An 18,177-nucleotide genomic window follows, 5' to 3' on the forward strand; every position below is an offset into this window, starting at 1 on the left:
CAAAAAGAACTTGTTTACACAAGGAAAAGAGGTTCGATATTTTTGGCCAATGTGGTTTTTAATAAACTGTTTTGCTTTTTCTTCTACAACCAGGTTTTAAGACTCCACACAGTAACATAAGACATTGAAAACATTTACTTGGAGAAACATTACTTCTGTTTGCATCTCATAAGTAGTGGCTGTTATTGGCTTGCTACTCCTTTCTTCACACGGACATGCTCACACTGAAATTCACACTGATTTAAAGGAAAGATTCCACGAGAATCAAAGCAAGGCTTCCCGAAAGCAGCATAGCACCAAAATCTTGGCTGGATCTGTCTGAGCATAATACACTGGACCTATAATTCTGATGTGCACCTGCATGAACTTAGGAAAACTAAGTAGGATTGAGGGAAGTTGAGCCTACATCGAATTAATTTGGCATCTGTTAACAGATGTGATGTTGAATTCATTCTCAGAGGAACACATGACAAGTGTCTTGTCACTGGAGATGCAGGCCGAATGGAGACTGGAATTTTGTAAATATTTGAAGTCCTATTTGTGTTATTGCTGCAACAGTGCCTTTTTGAAAAGAAAAAGTCCTCACTTTTTGTGCTCATCTTGGAGAACAAGTTGAGGGAAGGAGGTAGCGACACGTGTTTGATCTAGTTTTGTCTTCGTGCTCTGCAACAGTACTGTCCAGTTTATTAATGAAAAACAATCTAAACTACTGCAAACTGGGAGAAACAGTCTGCTTGCTTTAGAGGAAGTGCCATGCAAACAAGCCACCCTTGGGGTAGTTTCATTCATTAAATGTCCCCATTTTTGCCCCCCAAATGACAGCAGCTGGACACTTTCTTCCAAATAAGTGGTCTTTAAACATTTTTTTTTTTATTTATGAAGATCTAATACTTGTAATACTGTGGAGTATAAGATGGGCATCATGAAAATAACCCCTTCCCCACAGGCCCCAATCTGCATTACATTACAGTAAAGACACCATTGAAAGGCATGTAGCTTGAAGTAGTCCTCCATAGACTAATTCTTATAAGCAAACAAAATTTAAAAGCAAATTTATTACTATATGCAATAAAGTAAAAACTGGGACCAAATCTGTCAATCAATGCATTGACATGAAGAGCTTGCACACGTGAACATTACATGCATATACACATGCAAGCACAGCCCCGCTCAGGCAGACGAGCCTCGGGAAAAAGCTGCCATTTAGATGACATGTACTTAGATTCAACTCGGACCCAAAGTAATCTGGAGTCTTCCTGGTGTTATGTGAAAAGCAAAATTAGGTTAATTTAGTGTGAAAATAAACTGTCCTAACACACAAATAGGCCATTTAAAAAAGTATCCTGATCCTCTCTGACAAACGTCCCCCCATGATACTAAATAGTGTCTCATAATCCCTCAGTTCGCCTCTTCCATGTTGAAACTACATCTGCAGCAACAAGTGACCAAAACACCTACAAGCCTTCCTGCTGAAGCCATAACGAAAGCAAAACCTCCTACTGCACCTTAACGCTAAGCTAAAAAGTACCATCTTAGATGGTACTGTGCAGTGAGTGAAACACCTGAAAGTCTTCCTAAGTGACAGTGAGTGACAACATAAAAAGTGACAGAGATAAATGAAACTAACTCCTGGGTGATTAGTGGCAACGCTACTGACCACAGAAACGTAAAGAATGGAAAACTGGCTGTTAAAAACAAGAACGGAGGAGAACCTGGTTGTTACAAGTGACTCTGACGCTCAAGTTCTAAAAGTTAAACAAGAACCAAAATAAAATTTGAAGCAGGAGCTCGATGAAAACCCAGTGAACTGGTAGCGCTGACTACGACCCCGGCGGAGGATCGGATGCAGTTTAGCTTTCATCATCTTCGTCGTCGTCGTCATCACTGATGAGGTATCCGCGGGCCCCGCTGTGGTGGGGGGGAGGGGACGGGGGAGGGGACGTCTTGGAGAAGAACGGGAGCCGGAATGTGGGAGACGGCGAGCGCTCCTCGCGGGTGGGGCTGCTGCTGGGACTCTGCCGGGGGCTGATGGCCTGCAGCATGCGGCCTTTCCCTTCCTTCAGCATGTGCTTCTGCCCAGGGTAGATGAAACAGAGGTTATCCTTCATGGCAAATGATTATCCAGCAAGTGGATATAAAGGATTGCATGAGTACTTAAAAAAAACAAAAAAAAACAGCTGGATCCTCACCAGAGCTCCTTCAGGGCCAAACATCTGTAAGAAGTTACCAATGAATTCCCTGGATTTCTCCTCCCACTTCTGGATGAGGTCAATGCTTTTCTCCTCCACCTTCTGGACAAATTCTTTGCTCTTCTCCTCAACGTCACGTACCTTCCTCTTCACTTTGTCCACACGCTCCTGCAAGTGGTACTTCTTTTCCTGGTGAGTGTGAGGACAGCAAAGGAGACAAATATACACTAAATAAAAACTGGAAACAGTCACTGAAAAAGAATCTAAACCCTTTTGATACATATACTATAAAAATCAGCTCATGATATGAAAATAGATCCTAAATTACATAAATACCACTTGTGTCCTAAATGTATGCAGAATGCATCAGGGTTGCTGCTGAAACTCTCAGTTGCTTTAAGTCAAGGTTGAAAGTTATTTACTGTTAACTATAATCCCCCATAATGCACTACAACCTTTATATTCTTGCATCTCATTTACTTCTTTTTAACTTTTTCTGTCTGCCTTTATTTACTGCTTTTAAACTCTTCAAATTATGTTTTTGTTTTTGTTGCTTTTTTGTTTAAACTTAAATCGTGCTTTTTATTTCCACTATGTGATGTTTTCATGTGTAAAGCACGTTGAATCCCCTTGTTGTTGAATTGTGCTATACAAATAAACTTGCCTTGGCTAAAGCAGACACTATTACAATTTCCTGATCTGGAGAATTCAGAATTGTGATAACATAATGGCAAAAAGGAAAGACGTCAGTAATGAGCTTAGAGAAGCAATAGCTGCAGCCTATCAATCTTGTTAAAGGTTACAAAAAATTTGGAGTCCACCATTTTTTTATTGGTTTTATGGAGTGAAATATTATTTGCGAGTGGAAAACATTCCAGCCAGCCTACCATTCTATCCTGGAAAGTTATTAAATCTCCCCAAGAACGGATGTCCCGGTAAGTTCACCTCAAGGTCAGACTGTGTCAGAGGAATTGCGAAAACAAAAAAAAAAACAAAAAAAAAAAAGAAGAAAAAAACTTCTAAGCCAAGATAAATTTCAGTATCCATAGGCCTCACAATGTTACATTTCCAAATTCCTAACATCACAATTTGAAAAATACTGATTAAGTACGACTTATTAGGAAGATTTTCCCAGGAAAAAGCCACTAAACAACATGGCAGCATGGTTTGGGTTTGAAAAGTTACTTCTCAACCAACCACAAGACTTTGTCCTTGGACTTCTGTCCAAAGCGGAGATGTACGATCATAACGCACAGGGCCATGTTTGGCAAATGTTTGCTATCCACCCACTATATTTATCCACTCCATCCTGGTCAAAATCACGGGGTGCTGAAGTCTATCCAAGCCGCCATCAAATGAGAGGCAGCGTATACCTTGGACAGGTTTCCAATAAATAACACAGACACACTCATGCCAGTCAGTCAAACATATAGACTTTTGTGAGGTGGAAGGAAGTCTAAATACAAGAAAAATACCCACAGCTGCAAAGAGAACATGGAAACTCCTCACAGAAAGGCCCTAGTCAAGATTCAAACTGGAAACTTTCTTACTGTGAGTCAATGGTGCAAACATTACATCACCTTTCTACACGTGGGGGAAGGGGAATTTAACACAGCATACGAGCTCCAACACTTCGACTGCCAAACAAATTGGTGCTCAGCTGATGACTGGTTTTTCAGTCCCAGAACCGATGCAGCTTTCAGTTACTAAGTTGACTACGAATGCAAATGCATTTTCGAGTGAAGTTTGAGAACTTGTAGTGTGTTAATTGTACCGGGTTACCCTGGAAGGGTCCAGGGACAAAGCTTAGCTAAACAGAGGGCAGCAGCTATATTTGCTCAAGGGTGAAGGCTGCCAAAAGGTTAGTGGAGTAAAGCATAGAGCTGGTTCGGTTCAGCAGGGCCACCATCAAGGTCGGCCTGGACCCTTTCAGGTCGTCCAACTGGACCGCCAGCCACAAGCAACCAGCAAACTTTTCCTCTGTCTCCTGTTCAGACCGAGCTCCTGCAGAGCTCCATGGACCCCGAGTCCCCATCGGTCAGTGAAGTATTGGCTCGTCCAGGGTCGGAGCTCCAGCAGGCCTCATTTCAGCTCTGGTAGTACTCGTTTCAAATGTCTTTTCAGTAACATCAGAAATGAAGATGGACAGATAGATTTGATCAGACTGAATATAAAGTAATGCCAGTTAGCATTATGGCTTAACATGAGCTGAGTCTAACTATAATAGTTAGCTTGTAATGACTTAGGTCAGACGGGCATGTTCCCACCAGCAGCCAGGCTTGTTTGCTCTGCCCAGTTTGGGGTTAACTCAACAGCCGCCTCAAAGCCTTTAAAGAGGGTTTCTACATCTGTAATTAATTTCACAAATTGATACAAAAGTATTGGAGGCTTAAAACAAAGACTTTGTGTATTTCTTAAGCTGCCAAGGAAAGAGGAAGTAACCAGGCAGACGACAAAGAGAAACTGTGACATTAAAATGCATCTCAGTAAATCCAGTCAGATGGCAAATGTTAATCCAAAGGGACAGCACAAATGGTTTCAGATCCCATCACTCTGGAAGTATTTGAAGGTGATCTGAAACAAGTATTACCACTTAAAAGTCTGAATTACTGAGACAGATTAGGGGACTGAGAATAAACTAAAGATATTATCTTAGGTGACGATTCATCTGATGACTGATTGCAATAAAACTCATCGTCATTCAATTTCCTTTTCCTGGTCCTCCCACAGTCCAAAAACATGCATGTCAGGTTGACTGACGATTCTAAATTGCCCGTAGGTGTGATTGTGTGTGTGTGTGTGTGTGTGTGTGTGTGTGTGTGTGTGTGTGTGTGTGTGTGTGTGTGTGTGTGTGTGTGTGTGTGTGTGTGTGTGAGAGTGTACATGGTTGTTTGTCTATATATGTGGCCCTGCGATGGACTGGCGACCTGTCCAGGATTTACCCCGGCCTTTCGCCTGTAATGAGCTGGGATAGACTCCAGCAGACCCGGATCTTTCCTTGCATTGTGTACATCCTGATTTATATTGTATATAAAGCCAGATGTGAACACAGTTACTAAGTACTGGCCACTTGTGATCAGATTTCTTAGGATGCATGTCAATTCCAGGTCTAAACTTGGCAAGTGTGTTAGACTGCAGGGCACATTAATAATAAGTAGAATCAAAGTTTCATACATTGATGAAGCTGACGTTAAGTTCTTTGGCTGTGTATCCTCTCTGCAGGTTGCGCCTCACATACACATCGTAGTCTCTGACAATGCGAGTGATGATGTCAGACGTGGATATGCCCTCCGTGCGCTGCGTTGGGGCAAACATGCCTAAAGAGAACAGAAAGGGAGGAGAGGACAAGAAGAAGACTGTTACTTGCTAGTAATGGACACACAATGACAAGCAATTCATTTGGTTTTATGATTTCTGGAACTAACTGTGTACACATGGACCACTGCAGTAAATGCAAATAAATGCTACACTCCCTCCTACATCAGCTTACGCTGGCACTCACCAGCTTCTTTAATGTGCTTGTACACGTCATCACTGCCCGCTGATGAGTACGGAATGTCGTCATGGGCCACAAAGTCGATCTGGAGAGGTTTTAACAACACACATCAAAACAGAAGATACAGATCTATGGTGAACTAAAATAAAATACTGTACATAGAAAAAAAGAAAACAAAAACATCCGGGAGAAGAACTGTTCAGAGATGGGAGTTGGACATACTCATTTTCAGAGGCTCTTAAAAAAACCTTTTCTTTCTCAACAAAAGACCTCTAGGACTAAGTATCCTATAACTGGTGTTTCTCTATGAATCTGTGCAATCCACTCACACGATGTCTAGCGAGGAACTCTGGCGATAATGTCCAGGGAGCGTTTCGTACCACTTCATCCACGTAGCGACAATGTCTGATAGCATCATACCGTTCATCCTCATTCATCACAGTGAAGCCCTTGTATTTGTGGGTTAGATCATCACTGCACACTATAAATGGACATTGACAGAAAAAGAACATTTTAAAAGTCAAGGGAAAGAGATTTTGAAGCTGGTTTGCATATAGAACCATGGAGATAACACTCAATTTTCAAGACATTAGTTAACAGAACTGCTGCAGCCAAAGGTAAAGGAACACCGATAATACACGTGGGATATTCATACTTGTCCAAACTCACACTTTCACACTCACCTCCTACAATAAGATGCGTATTTGGAAAGAGGCATTTAGCCTGCATGAGAGCTCTGGCGTGACCTGAGTGAAAAACATCAAAGATGCCATCTGCATAGACTCGCACTGGTCTGTTAGCTGGACAGAGAGAGACAAGTTTAAGAAATTATTCACAATAGTAACCATGTACCGGTACTTGTTCTTGCAATTTCACTCAAATAAAAACTTCTTTTTGGTTGCAAAAGAAAAAAAAAACCCAGCAAGTTAAAAAAAGGCATTAAAGAACAGTGTAACATTTAGATGTGTCTCTAGAAAGGCTGAAGGTTCAGACTCACAGGGCGTTCCCCTCTTTGCCACCTCCATGCTGACTCTCTCATAGGGTTTATCAGCCGGTACAAGTTCATCTGCAAAAGGTGCAGGGTGTTTCAATCCCTACGGACACAAAACAAGCAGAATAAGAGGACGTCTGTCATAAATTAAACTTTCTTTTAATTAATGCATTCTTCTGTTGAAATCTACAATGTTCTAAATAGTTAGTGCTTCATGAACTTTGCAGCTGTGTTTACTTTCTACAGGAAAGACACTATAATGAAAGGCACAGCACCTCGAGAAACTACAGAACTCACATGCTTTCCAATGATAGCTGAAGCACACAGCTGACTTACCACGGTGCATCTGGGGATTTTCCCTAGTCTTTCCCCCTCCTCAGTCTCTCCATTGGAGTCTTCTCTTCTTCTCTTCCTGGACAACAGCAGCTCGCAGGAGCTTTGGGCCTCCATCTGGTTCACATGCAAGAACAAAGGAACTAAAAACATGCCATTCTTCACATGCACTGGTTCGTTATGTCCTTGTATAAATATAAAACGGACAAACACATTCAGCTTCACACACGGTCATGTGCCCTTCCCCGTGTCTAACTGTGTTACATAATTTAAGTAGACTCGAAGGAATGTAAATCTGGACAACTGAAGGGTTATGGAAGGTAACATAAGCCAAGTTACCTTTGACCAAGTAAAAGAAGAGGAACACAATACGTGCTTCGGCCAGATGAACCACAGAGACACTTTGGAATTAAGGAAAGAAAAAAAGGTTCAGCCTACCCAGCACCCAGTCTGATAGCAATGGGTTTGTACCTAGCTATACAAAATTGACTAACTTTATATTTGATTGCATTATATATATATAAAATTTAATTCAGGACATCTTCTCTAGTTATCCCAAAACAAGATTGCAAATAACTAAATGTGCTCATTAAGTAAATTGCCCATGATAATTCTCCATAATCTACATATAACGTTTCAGATGGCTTCTTTGGTTAAACCGACCTTGAGACAATTAATCTTACAGTTAAGAAGCTGGAGCAAATAAATGTAATCACTAAGGGAAAAGGCTGCAGAGAAATGTCTGCTCAAGTCCAAGTTCACAACAAGTAAGTCTATAACTGTGCGTATCTGACTCACTCATCCAACCTGTCTAACAGATTTGTTATCTACCCAGCATACTCCAAAACAAAATCTCAGAAAAAAAGTACTGGTATCAAATTACAAGGTTGGTAGTGATATGGACAGAGGCTCTGCCACATTCCACGCATTTATTCTCAGTAAATATGAAGCCACAGGACATTAAAAAGCAAGGCTTCAATATTTTCACATGTCTAAAGTTGTCACCTCTTTATTTCATACTCAAATAATAACCTTTGTTATTTTCCCACAAGCGTTATTCCTTAACATAAAGCTGGACTAGAGAACGGCCTCCTCATAATTCAAATCACATTCTTTTCATTTGGATCAGTAGATGTGTGACATGTGCAACAGAATAGGAATAAGAATAAGAATTTCCCATTGTTACTGCTACTGTAGACACTCAAGAAAAGGAATAAATATTTATGAAATACAGTTTACATTTTTAAGTTACAACGGGCATGTGCAATTTAAAACACATGAAATGAAATAAAATTCTATTAAAAAAAAAAATCCTGTATAACTGAAAAACCGGTTCTTATGTTTAACCTCTGGATGCTGTTTCTCCATCTTTCATCCATCTCTGTAACTGCCTCGACATTATAGCTGTTTTTATGTCTAATTTCATGCTCTTTTTATTTTGATTCCCTCCAGCTCTTTCTTTCTCTATTCTCTGGACTCACTTTTAATGCTACCAAAGGGACAAACAAACCAAACATAAAAATCTACACTGATTTGAACTGAACAAAATAATAAAAGCAAAAAAAACCAAAAAAAAAAAACCAACCATCTCATGTAAAATGCCCAATGTGTAAATCTTAACTCACCAATACACTGCCCTGGTGCACGCCACCACCGTTGTGACCAGTGATGTGCGTAATGTTCAACGCTCCACAGACCCAACCAGCTTAGCGCTCACTTCAACCAGTATTTAGAGTTAAACTCAAGGCGGTTGGTTTTATATGGTATTACATTGTGAAATATACATCTTTCTCCATCACCTAAACTTCTAATTTCCCAACAGTGCCAGTTTAGTGAAAATCCTAGAGCATGTGAGTATAAACGATCCAGCAAGGCTGATGCATCAGCTGCTCAATCAGTTACGAGACTATGACTCAATACAATGAGTGAAGGACGTGGCAGAACATGTTCCTGGTGGTGACAGCAACCTGATCCAACACGGGGCACGAAAAAGCACATGTCTTCACAACTGTAACTGGCTGCTATAATAAGAAAGCAACAAAAATACAGCGCCAAGTCTTGTTTCAACAGAGGCTTTGCAAGAAATGTTCACACACGCGAAAAAAACCTTACATAATTTAGTAAGAGGATAATGCTGCAGCATGTTGTTTTACTGTTTGTCTATTTGATCAAATCAATAACAATATATTGAAATCAGTTTCCAAGAGCTCAAAGACGTTTAGGCTCAACACTTTCATCCACCCAACTGTCTACAGGACTGTCTCAGAAAATTAGAATATTGTGATTTTCTGTAATGCAATTACAAAACCCAAAATGTCATACATTCTGGATTCATTACAAATCAACTGAAATATTGCAAGCCTTTTATTATTTTAATATTGCTGATCATGGTTTACAGCTTAAGAAAACTCAAATATCCTATCTAAAAAAAATAGAATATTCTGGGAATCTTAATCTTAAACTATAAGCCATAATCAGCAATATTAAAATAATAAAAGGCTTGCAATATTTCAGTTGATTTGTAATTAATCAAAAATGTATGACATTTGTGTTTTTTTAAATTGCATTACAGAAAATAAAGAACTTTATCACAATATTCTAATTTTCTGAGACAGTCCTGTATGTGTGAGGATTTGATTGATTAAAAAAAAATGATCAATGATCAATTCATATTTGTTTACTTACTAGTGGAGTAATCTATGAGAATACTTCAGAAACCAGAATTAACCTTTGACAGATATGTGTCACACATCGCTGCAGCTGTTGCTGCTGTTGCACAGGCTATTCTCTGTTTAGATTCAAGCCTGATTTATGGTTCTGCGTTAAATCGACGGCGTACCCTACGCCGTAGGCTCTGCGTCGGTGTAACGCGGACCATAAATCAGCCTTTAGGGCAGTCGGTCCATGTCCTGGCCGTGTCTGGCCCCCCGACCTCCCTGAGAGACACAAACTTCACAAAATACTCCCAAGTAGTCGCGGTTTCTAGCCTAGTTTGATCCATCATTGATAACTATTGCAAAGACGTGGAAACACACGACCAAACTGCAGCTGCAGTAAGGTAAAAACAACAAGTGAGGAATCAGCTGACGGACCAGTAAACCAGTAAACCCCGGAGCTGCTCGGGGGTTAAACCCCTGCTTTATTCCGTCCAGCAGCTGATCAATCAGCCCCTGGGACGTGGTATTTGGCTGTAAACGGACCCCTGATCTCCGTGTGTGCGGACTTACCGTGCAGGTTCTGCCCGGATCAGTGTGTGGAGGTGGGCGGTTTCAGCCTCGGCTTCCTGCCCTCGTCCCGTCAGCAGGGGAGCTAGCGCCGCTAGCACCGCGGAGGCTAATGTGGAGTTAACTTCAGCCCGACTCTTATCTCACATCACTAACGACACCAGGGGGGGTAAGAGGCGGGGCTGACGGCCCTGGGCTCGCTCCGCCGGGGGCCAATATCTACAAGACCCAATAAATACTATTTATTAGTAGTAGGAGGCTGAAGACTACAACGCTGACAGGTCACCAACACGGAAACTACAAAACTGTGACATCCTGACAGGAAATTAAACTATGACACGTTTCCTGTTTCTTTCCTGGGTTGTGCTGCCCCCTGGTGGACACGCCTGGTGGCAACATTAGATTAGATTAGATCAGGGGTGTCAAACTCATTTTGCTTGGCGGGCCGGATTTGACCATTTTTTTTTTACTATTGTTATCTAATCCAATATCAATTTACTTAATTTTAAATGAAATATGCACTTTGTTTACACTCTAATTATGTAAAATATATTTCTTCAGGATCTTTTCTTGAAATTTCTCGTTTTTTTTTCAAATTACGTAAAATACTTTTAAGATCATTTTACAAAGATAAACAGAAACAAGTATGTTTTTTTTTTAATATTTCGCTTTTTTATAGGAGATTTAATTAAAAGCAAAATCTTTCTTATTACATCCAAGAGTGTTTCTTTGTATGTGTGTTTGTCTTTTTTTTTTTTTAAATGGACCCTGAGTCTCTTAATAAAGTCTATCTATAAAGTCTATCTATCTTTGTGATTTAGAGATTTTTCCAGTACAATTAAGTGTATTTATTTTTAAAAATTGGCGTGGATATTTACGCCAGTGTGCCGAAAAAGTCAGCACTTCTTTTTTAACTGTTTTACTTTGTCACTATCCTCGTATTCAAAACTGAAATTCTCTGAATAAATATCTTCTATCATCTTTTTTAGCCGTGATATTTTTCCTGCGAAACTATATAATAGTAGTCAGTTAATAAAAATAAACGACCGTCTACAAAGAAATAAAATCGGCAAATGCATTCTAGAAAACAAAAAAAAATGTCAAAAACTGCTCTATTTGTGGAATAACGATGGATTTGTAGAAGAAATATATCATCGGATATGCTGCGATTCATGGCAATTATTTATGCCTTCCTTTTTAGTAAATTAACATTTCGTTTTTTTTTGCATTGGAAACTTCTCGCGGGCCGCATGAAAACCTCTCTCGGGCCGCATGCGGCCCGCGGGCTGCACATTTGACACCCCTGGATTAGATTGTCCTTTATTTCTACCTCAATTACAATGGAGAAATTCACTTTGTGCAGCAGCAGTACACTCAACACACACAAGGAAAGGGTAAAAAAAAGTAAGAAAATATAAAATTACAAAATATAAACAGTATATATGAATGAATACTTTATTACAGACTCAAAAGGTTCCATATAAAATACATAAAAATTACAGGTCACACATTAAAATACATGCAAACATCTGTTCCAATGTTTCCATAGTCCAGATGTGTACCTTGTATCGCTCCGTTTGATCTTAGTAAGTCACATAAATTTAAACATAAAATTCCTCAGCAGAGCATGGAATGTGGGGACATAACAATTAACAAATAAAGTGCTTGCACTTGTCCATCTTGGAAGCTTAAGGAGGATCCTGAACGCATCATTATATGCTACCTGCAACTTCTTTAGCTTGGCGGTGGTATAATTACACCAAAGGTGAGCTGTGTAAAGAGGTGTACAATAGGCTCTGAATAGATTTACCTTAACATCAGCTGTGCACATATGGAATCTATAGGCAAGCATATTGGCCTGAGCATAGAGTTTACAGCACTGACGCTGGATGTCATCATCATCACAAAGATCCTCATTTATGATGTGACCCAAATACCGTACTCTCTTAACAACAATTTACATTGGAATGAAAAATAAAAAGTAGTGCAGTACGGGAAAGAAAGAAAAACAGTGCTAAAAAAGCAGGTAGGATGTTTACTTGTACTTGGCTTCTGGATGGGGATAATTCACATCTCACATACAGACTTTTACATATTGTTTGTTCGAAGCACTGACACAACAGTGAATTCCACCTTTAGTAATATTTAAATTTTCACTTAATTTAATACATAATACATTACATTGTACAACAATACATTGTTTTCTCCCCATAATATTCCACATGTATTTCTATAATGCACTGCATTAATGTGAATGGTTTTCCTGTAGAGTGAAATGTAATAAAACAGGTTGCCTAATTAATCATTGCTTCATCACAGCATAAAACACAATCTCCCACTGCAATACTGAGACACTACATAACACAATACAGACACAGCTGATATTATTATAGTCTGTGTCTTGGTGTGACGATACATGTATGTTATAATTTGCATCTTTATTTCAAATTTTTGATTAGTTATCATTTTTTACTAATCCAAAACGCCATTTTCAATTAATATAACAGCTGTGCACACATATAAACTTCTAACACTGACTAATCTAAGACATGTACATGTCAGGTTGCGTTTCTTGATTTTGATTTGTCTAGATCTTACTGAATGACAAGTAAAACAGTTGTAATGGTTAAAATGATTTGGTTGTACTCACCAGCCATTTAAACACAATTATGATTACGCAACTTACATTTAGTTGTAAAGGGGAACATGACTGAGGTTTAATAAAGGTGCACATGTATTCCTACTGCTCACCGGGACCTATGTGTAATCAAAGAGAGGCCGGATGTGGTGATATACTGAAATGGTATCAAGACTCAATAAGGTTTTTACTATACGCATATTCCTTACAAACAGATCAGGATTTATTCTTTCCCAGTTTTTTTCTTTAGCAAAAAGGGATATCATTTTGTAATGAGGTGTGAAGAGTGGAATCAGCACTCTTCCTTTGGCCTGTAGAGAGCTCCAAGGCAAAGTGTCGTTTCCCTTGAAGATCAGAGGAGCTCATGTTATGATGATTGATGATCTTGAGGTGGCAACACATTGTAAAATCTAATTTGAAAACCTTACACCAGTAACTTATTAACAGATCCTGATTTTTCAATTCCTGTTCCCATACTGATATCTAGACTCTGCATACCAGCTCACTGATCTGAACGACTTGACTTTGATTAGCCATCCAAGTTACCAGAACTTAACACGATGAATAAGACCACAAACCAAAAACCAGGATTTTTGTATTGTTTATAATGAAGCACACCAGGTAGAAGAACTAAGGGCTATAGTTAAGCGTTTTTCAGCATCCGGCCACTAAAATGGAACTTGCTGTTCATCTTCGTGAAAAAATGGCCAACAGGGCGACATGCCACAAAGTGTTGGAGATAGTCCTTATCCTTGCTCTCTACAGCAAGCAGATCTGATGGGGAGCTGGTCTCCTGGGGGAACTATTTTGAAATCAAAGTGTGAGTTCAGACCTCTTGGAGTTAAAAATTACTCTTTGGCAAAAATGTTGTGGTTAAGAACCTTTAAACTACAACAAATGACTTCTATCTGGACAAATTATGGTATAATCTCAATCTGGGAAAAAAAAATAAAGTCTTTAATTGGACTGTGCTCTGCAGATGTTTTAAGCAGCTGCTTGGCCTTAAAGGTTTTCATTTATATCACTGTGAGCACCTGAAATGCTCTGTTTGTGCAACAAAAAAGTTAATATAAGAGCTATTTCAACATCAGTTAAAGTAAATTAGTAAATTCCAGTGACACTGTTCACTCAGGCTTGCAAGATGATGAAATGCCATATTTGTGAGAGCATACCACAAGGGTGTTGCACCCTCCATCTAACACCTTCTGTAAAACAGACCTTGGAGCTGTTTTTCTTGGTGCTCTGGGGGAAAAATGTACATGATTTGAGAGCAACAGGGAACTTTACCCTTCCATTTTTGACATGCATACAGAGCAATTACAGTACGATTGTCTCCATTAGCCAGCTGGCAGGAACCCTCAGACACCCCGTCTCCTTCCTCCCCTCTGTCATCACAGTCTTACCTCCTAGTTTGAGGGCTAGAATTTGCAACACTGCTGAAACAGGAGGTGGGTGACACACACTGCACAAACTAACATGAAATGATGCAAAAAGAAGATATACGTGGGGATTGTAGCGACATAAACTCGACTTTTTAAACAGATTCCTGGTTATGTTATGGTGATTTGGTGCTTTGATAAGATAGTCCATAATTCTTGCATATTTCTTACTTAAAGAGTAGTCAGCTTGGCCCCACCCTATCTTTTTTTCTTGACCAGAGTTAAAAGGACATATCCAGCTGTTCTGAGGCAGAGGGTAAATTGTTACCTGTCAGGCATGTTTGTCAGGAATGAGTGTGACATGATGGACAGATGTCCCCTGATTTTGCTGTATTGGTCCCCAGATTTGACTGAAATTTGGCTGCAGTACATTAACAGATATGTTATTTCTAAATTATAAGCATGGTTCCCTTGTCGCCATGAAGCATTTCAGGTCCTGGTGAGAGCAACAAGCTGTGGTATCTGTACACCCGGTGTCACAAGACTTATTCTTGTGGCTTTATGAGGTGCAACAATTTGTTTGAAGTTGCATTATAACTGCTGCTTCATGCTCAATGTACTAATGAGCTCTTTCACATCTGAAAAGAAAAGGCACGGGGGGGTGGAGTCGAGCCGACTTGCAGTAAACCAGCCAATCAGAACACTCCATTACTCACAGTAGTACTTATGGACAGACATGTGGAGCTGCAGATTAAACCGGGATGCATCAGCAGGTAAGGATATTATTTTTTCCCCCTTATTTTATTTCAAACTTTAAAGTAGAGAACCTTTTGAAAATAAATGCATTCATATTGTGCTTTTTTACTTCTGTGAAATAGAGCAGAAAGTGACAACAAAAATGAGAAAGATCCAGCAGTAACTTAACAAAAAAAAGAAAGAAAGAAAAGAAAATATATGTCATTATCTGTTTAGAGTTGACATGAATGTTACTGGCAGAGATTTACTGCACATCTGTGTGTCTGTTGATAGATTCAGAGCTCTTTTTTTATTTAATGGGGTTGCTTACAAGAGTAAAAATCGTATGACATCCCATCTTTAGATGTCAACAATGAGTTCCCAGGTGGCCACGTTGAGGGTGCTATGCTGCCTGCTACTGATGCCAGGTTCGTCCAAACAAAATTGTATCAATTTATTCATCATCTGCCGTTAATGAAAACAATGTTCAAGTTATTCAGAGTGCCTAGAGAAGGAGATGTACAGTATGCAGATGTGCTTTACAAAGTCAACTCTTACATTTTTGTTTTGGGTGTCTAATTTAGTTTTTTCTTTCTTTTCTTTTTTGCCTCCCTATAGGTTTGCTAGAAGCAACATCTCTGGTGAAGGTAAAGAACTCTGAAGGTATTTTATCAACCGTCCTCTCAGATTGTAAAATTCAAACTAAACTTAGAAAATGATTGACTTGGTTATGGCTGAGGGAAAATTACACATTTAATAGCTGAATGATTTGTTTTGGCCTATTTAATGCCTATAGAAATTTCTTGTGTTCTAATTCTGCTTTTATTAAATCTGAATTTAATTATTTAAATCAACAAAAGAATTTGGTTATTTCAAAGACACATGTATAACAAAAAATAGCTACCTGGCAGCTCAGCTCAGTTTCTTTATAGGTGTCAACAGCTCTAGGTTTATTTTTTCAAATGTCTTTCTGAATCTGCAGTCTAAATTAAATGTATGTATTTTTCTCATCATTCATGGTTCCCTATTCCTTCACAGGACAGTCTGTCAGGATTGATTCTGCTAAAGCACATGATTTCTTGACTAATTCTCGGCCCAAGAGGAACATTGATCCAAAATGGTACAGAGGCAGCCCCGATTTTCAGTCTTACTACCGCTTCTACAACAGCATCGGCCACATTGAAGGGGTAAGCAGAGGATGAAAGGAAAATCTGACATACGGTATGAAGTGATCAGCTAAAAAATACTCTCTCTCCTCCTCTCCTCTGTGTCTCTGGTTAGCTTTATGAGATCGACAGGATCAGGATGTTGTATCAGCAGATGCGTCATTTGGAGCTGACTCTCGGTCCAGATGCCTCCAGTTACCAAAATGTCATGGGTGTCCTGACGAGCACTGTGGCCCCCATCACAACAACCCAGCCTCCTCCACCTCCCACCACCTCTGCACCTACGCCAGACCCTCTAGAGAAAGCTCAGACGATTTATCTTTGCAATCCCATGGACCTATTGTGCAAACCTCAGATTGTCTACCTGCCAACGGGGGCTGTCCCCGTACTGTGTGACCCCAGGTTCGACAGCACCTGCAGGCCCAAAACAGAAGAGGAGATGAAAGCCGGTGCTCCAGCCCAACCACCTCCAGCTGCTACCGCCTCTGAAAAGTCGGACCCACCTGTCCCTACTGCTGTCACAGTCAAAGGCATGGAGTACGACTGCGACCCATACTGGGATCCCGACTGCCTCATTGACCACCCGCCCCGTCCTGTCCAGAAAACGTCTAACCCAGCACCCTCCGCTGAAGGGGAAGTGGTGGAAGAGGGAGAAACAAAAACTGAAGGGAGTGTCCCAGGAGTCTCACCTTCAGCCACAGAGAAATCCCCCAGCTCTTACTTTGACCCTTATGATTTCAAACGTGATCTGTATGATCCCTTCCGTTATGCTGACCCTGCTCCTGAGCCACAATAAAAGCAAAGTGCTCAAAATATGATCACTTTTATCCAGGGTAAGACGTGAAATATAAATGTAAGAGCCATATTAGTATCGCTTACAATAGTTTATATTTGTTCTTTAAAATGTGGAATTGCTCCTTTAATTATGCTGCTGATGACATCACAGTAGCTTGGCTCAGACCAGATTAAGCAGCCTAAGGAGCAAGACAGTTTTTTGACAATACCTCAGAGTGAATCTTGTAACTTTGTTTTTTGCTTTTAAGTAAAATTATTTTTGAACAGAGTTACTGCTTTGGAAGATTCTTTTTCTCGTGTCAAGCTTATTGCCAAGAAGACTGCTTAATAGTAGTGGTAAAGTGGAGTAGCCAGAAGAAGAAAGATTGCCACTACAATAACATAGTGAGGACCAAACTATGGCAACATTGTGAAAATATAATTCAAGTTACACAATTGATAATGTTGAATGGATGGGCACATAAATGATGTTTCCAAATGACACGTGTGACACATGTGTTTATGACTAATGAACAATAAACTTTTAATGGGTTAAAAAATCGAATCAAATAAAAAGAGCAACAACTAGGTGAAAAAAAAGTGTGTAAATGAGTTTTGATATGGATGTTGTGTTATTTCATTACATTCACAGAGCTTGGTAAAATAGAAAACAGCAGATTACTGCTTATATTTGAAGTTTTTATATATTTCAATATGGCAGCACGGTGGCTTGGTGGTTAGCACTGTTGCCCCAAGAAGCAGGAAGGTTCCCGGTTCGACTCCCTGGCCAGGCAGGGTCTTTCTGTGTGGAGTTTGCATGTTCTCCCCGTGCTTGCGTGGGTTCCCTTCAGGTACTCCGGCTTCCTCCCACAGTCCAAAAAGATGCATAGTAGGTTAATTGATGTTTCGAAATTGCCCGTAGGTGTGAGTGTGTCTGGTTGTCTGTCTCTATATGTGGCCCTGCGATGGACTGGCGACCTGTCCAGGGGGAACCCCTGCCTCTCACCTGTAATGAGCTGGGATAGGCTCCAGCAGACCCCCCTGACCGAAAAATGGATTGATATTTTTCAATATACAGTTGGTAGAAACCGTAGTGACATACACTTTTCTTAAAATACTTATAATAAATTAAAGGGGACCTATTATGAAAAACATGTTTTTTCTTACTTTAACATACATAAAGTGGTCTCCCCTCAGCCTGCCAACTCAGAGAAGGAGGAAAGCAACCAAATTCTGCAGTGTCTGTACAGCC

At 39.9% G+C, this 18,177-nt stretch overlaps 2 protein-coding genes across 3 annotated transcripts; one reads left to right on the top strand and one right to left on the bottom strand.

Moving 5' to 3' along the window:
- Nucleotides 1-39: 39 nt before the first annotated feature.
- Nucleotides 40-10,527, bottom strand: pcyt1aa (phosphate cytidylyltransferase 1A, choline a). 2 transcript variants are annotated; one of them, XM_061732011.1, is made up of 9 exons: nt 10,237-10,527; nt 7,013-7,126; nt 6,683-6,779; nt 6,369-6,485; nt 6,015-6,166; nt 5,692-5,770; nt 5,364-5,506; nt 2,190-2,378; nt 40-2,072 (listed from the first exon to the last, which is right to left on the bottom strand). In XM_061732011.1, the coding sequence occupies exons 2-9, from the start codon at nt 7,124-7,126 to the stop codon at nt 1,851-1,853; spliced, it is 1,113 nt and encodes a 370-aa protein (XP_061587995.1). In that variant the 5' UTR covers nt 10,237-10,527; the 3' UTR covers nt 40-1,850. The 2 variants fall into 2 exon arrangements, with proteins under 2 accessions (XP_061587995.1, XP_061587996.1); XM_061732012.1 differs by lacking the exon at nt 10,237-10,527 and adding an exon at nt 8,635-8,735.
- Nucleotides 10,528-15,358: 4,831 nt separating this feature from the next.
- Nucleotides 15,359-17,332, top strand: LOC133452205 (uncharacterized). The gene is made up of 4 exons (XM_061731425.1): nt 15,359-15,413; nt 15,604-15,648; nt 16,024-16,172; nt 16,267-17,332. The coding sequence occupies exons 1-4, from the start codon at nt 15,359-15,361 to the stop codon at nt 16,945-16,947; spliced, it is 930 nt and encodes a 309-aa protein (XP_061587409.1). The 3' UTR covers nt 16,948-17,332.
- Nucleotides 17,333-18,177: the final 845 nt, after the last annotated feature.

This window comes from Cololabis saira, chromosome 10, assembly GCF_033807715.1.
Source record: "Cololabis saira isolate AMF1-May2022 chromosome 10, fColSai1.1, whole genome shotgun sequence".
NCBI classification, from domain to species: domain Eukaryota; kingdom Metazoa; phylum Chordata; class Actinopteri; order Beloniformes; family Belonidae; genus Cololabis; species Cololabis saira.

Excerpts from the sequence above, each read along its gene's own strand:
- pcyt1aa (XM_061732011.1), bottom strand. The coding sequence starts at position 7,126 with ATGGAGGCCCAAAGCTCCTGCGAGCTGCTGTTGTCCAGGAAGAGAAGA. Across the intron at positions 6,486-6,682 it reads GGCAAAGAGGGGAACGCCCT|CTAACAGACCAGTGCGAGTC; the intron begins GTGAGTCTGAAC and ends CTCTCTGTCCAG. Across the intron at positions 2,073-2,189 it reads TTGGCCCTGAAGGAGCTCTG|AAGCACATGCTGAAGGAAGG; the intron begins GTGAGGATCCAG and ends TACCCTGGGCAG.
- LOC133452205 (XM_061731425.1), top strand. The coding sequence starts at position 15,359 with ATGAGTTCCCAGGTGGCCACGTTGAGGGTGCTATGCTGCCTGCTACTG. Across the intron at positions 15,414-15,603 it reads CTGCCTGCTACTGATGCCAG|GTTTGCTAGAAGCAACATCT; the intron begins GTTCGTCCAAAC and ends GCCTCCCTATAG. Across the intron at positions 16,173-16,266 it reads GCATCGGCCACATTGAAGGG|CTTTATGAGATCGACAGGAT; the intron begins GTAAGCAGAGGA and ends GTCTCTGGTTAG.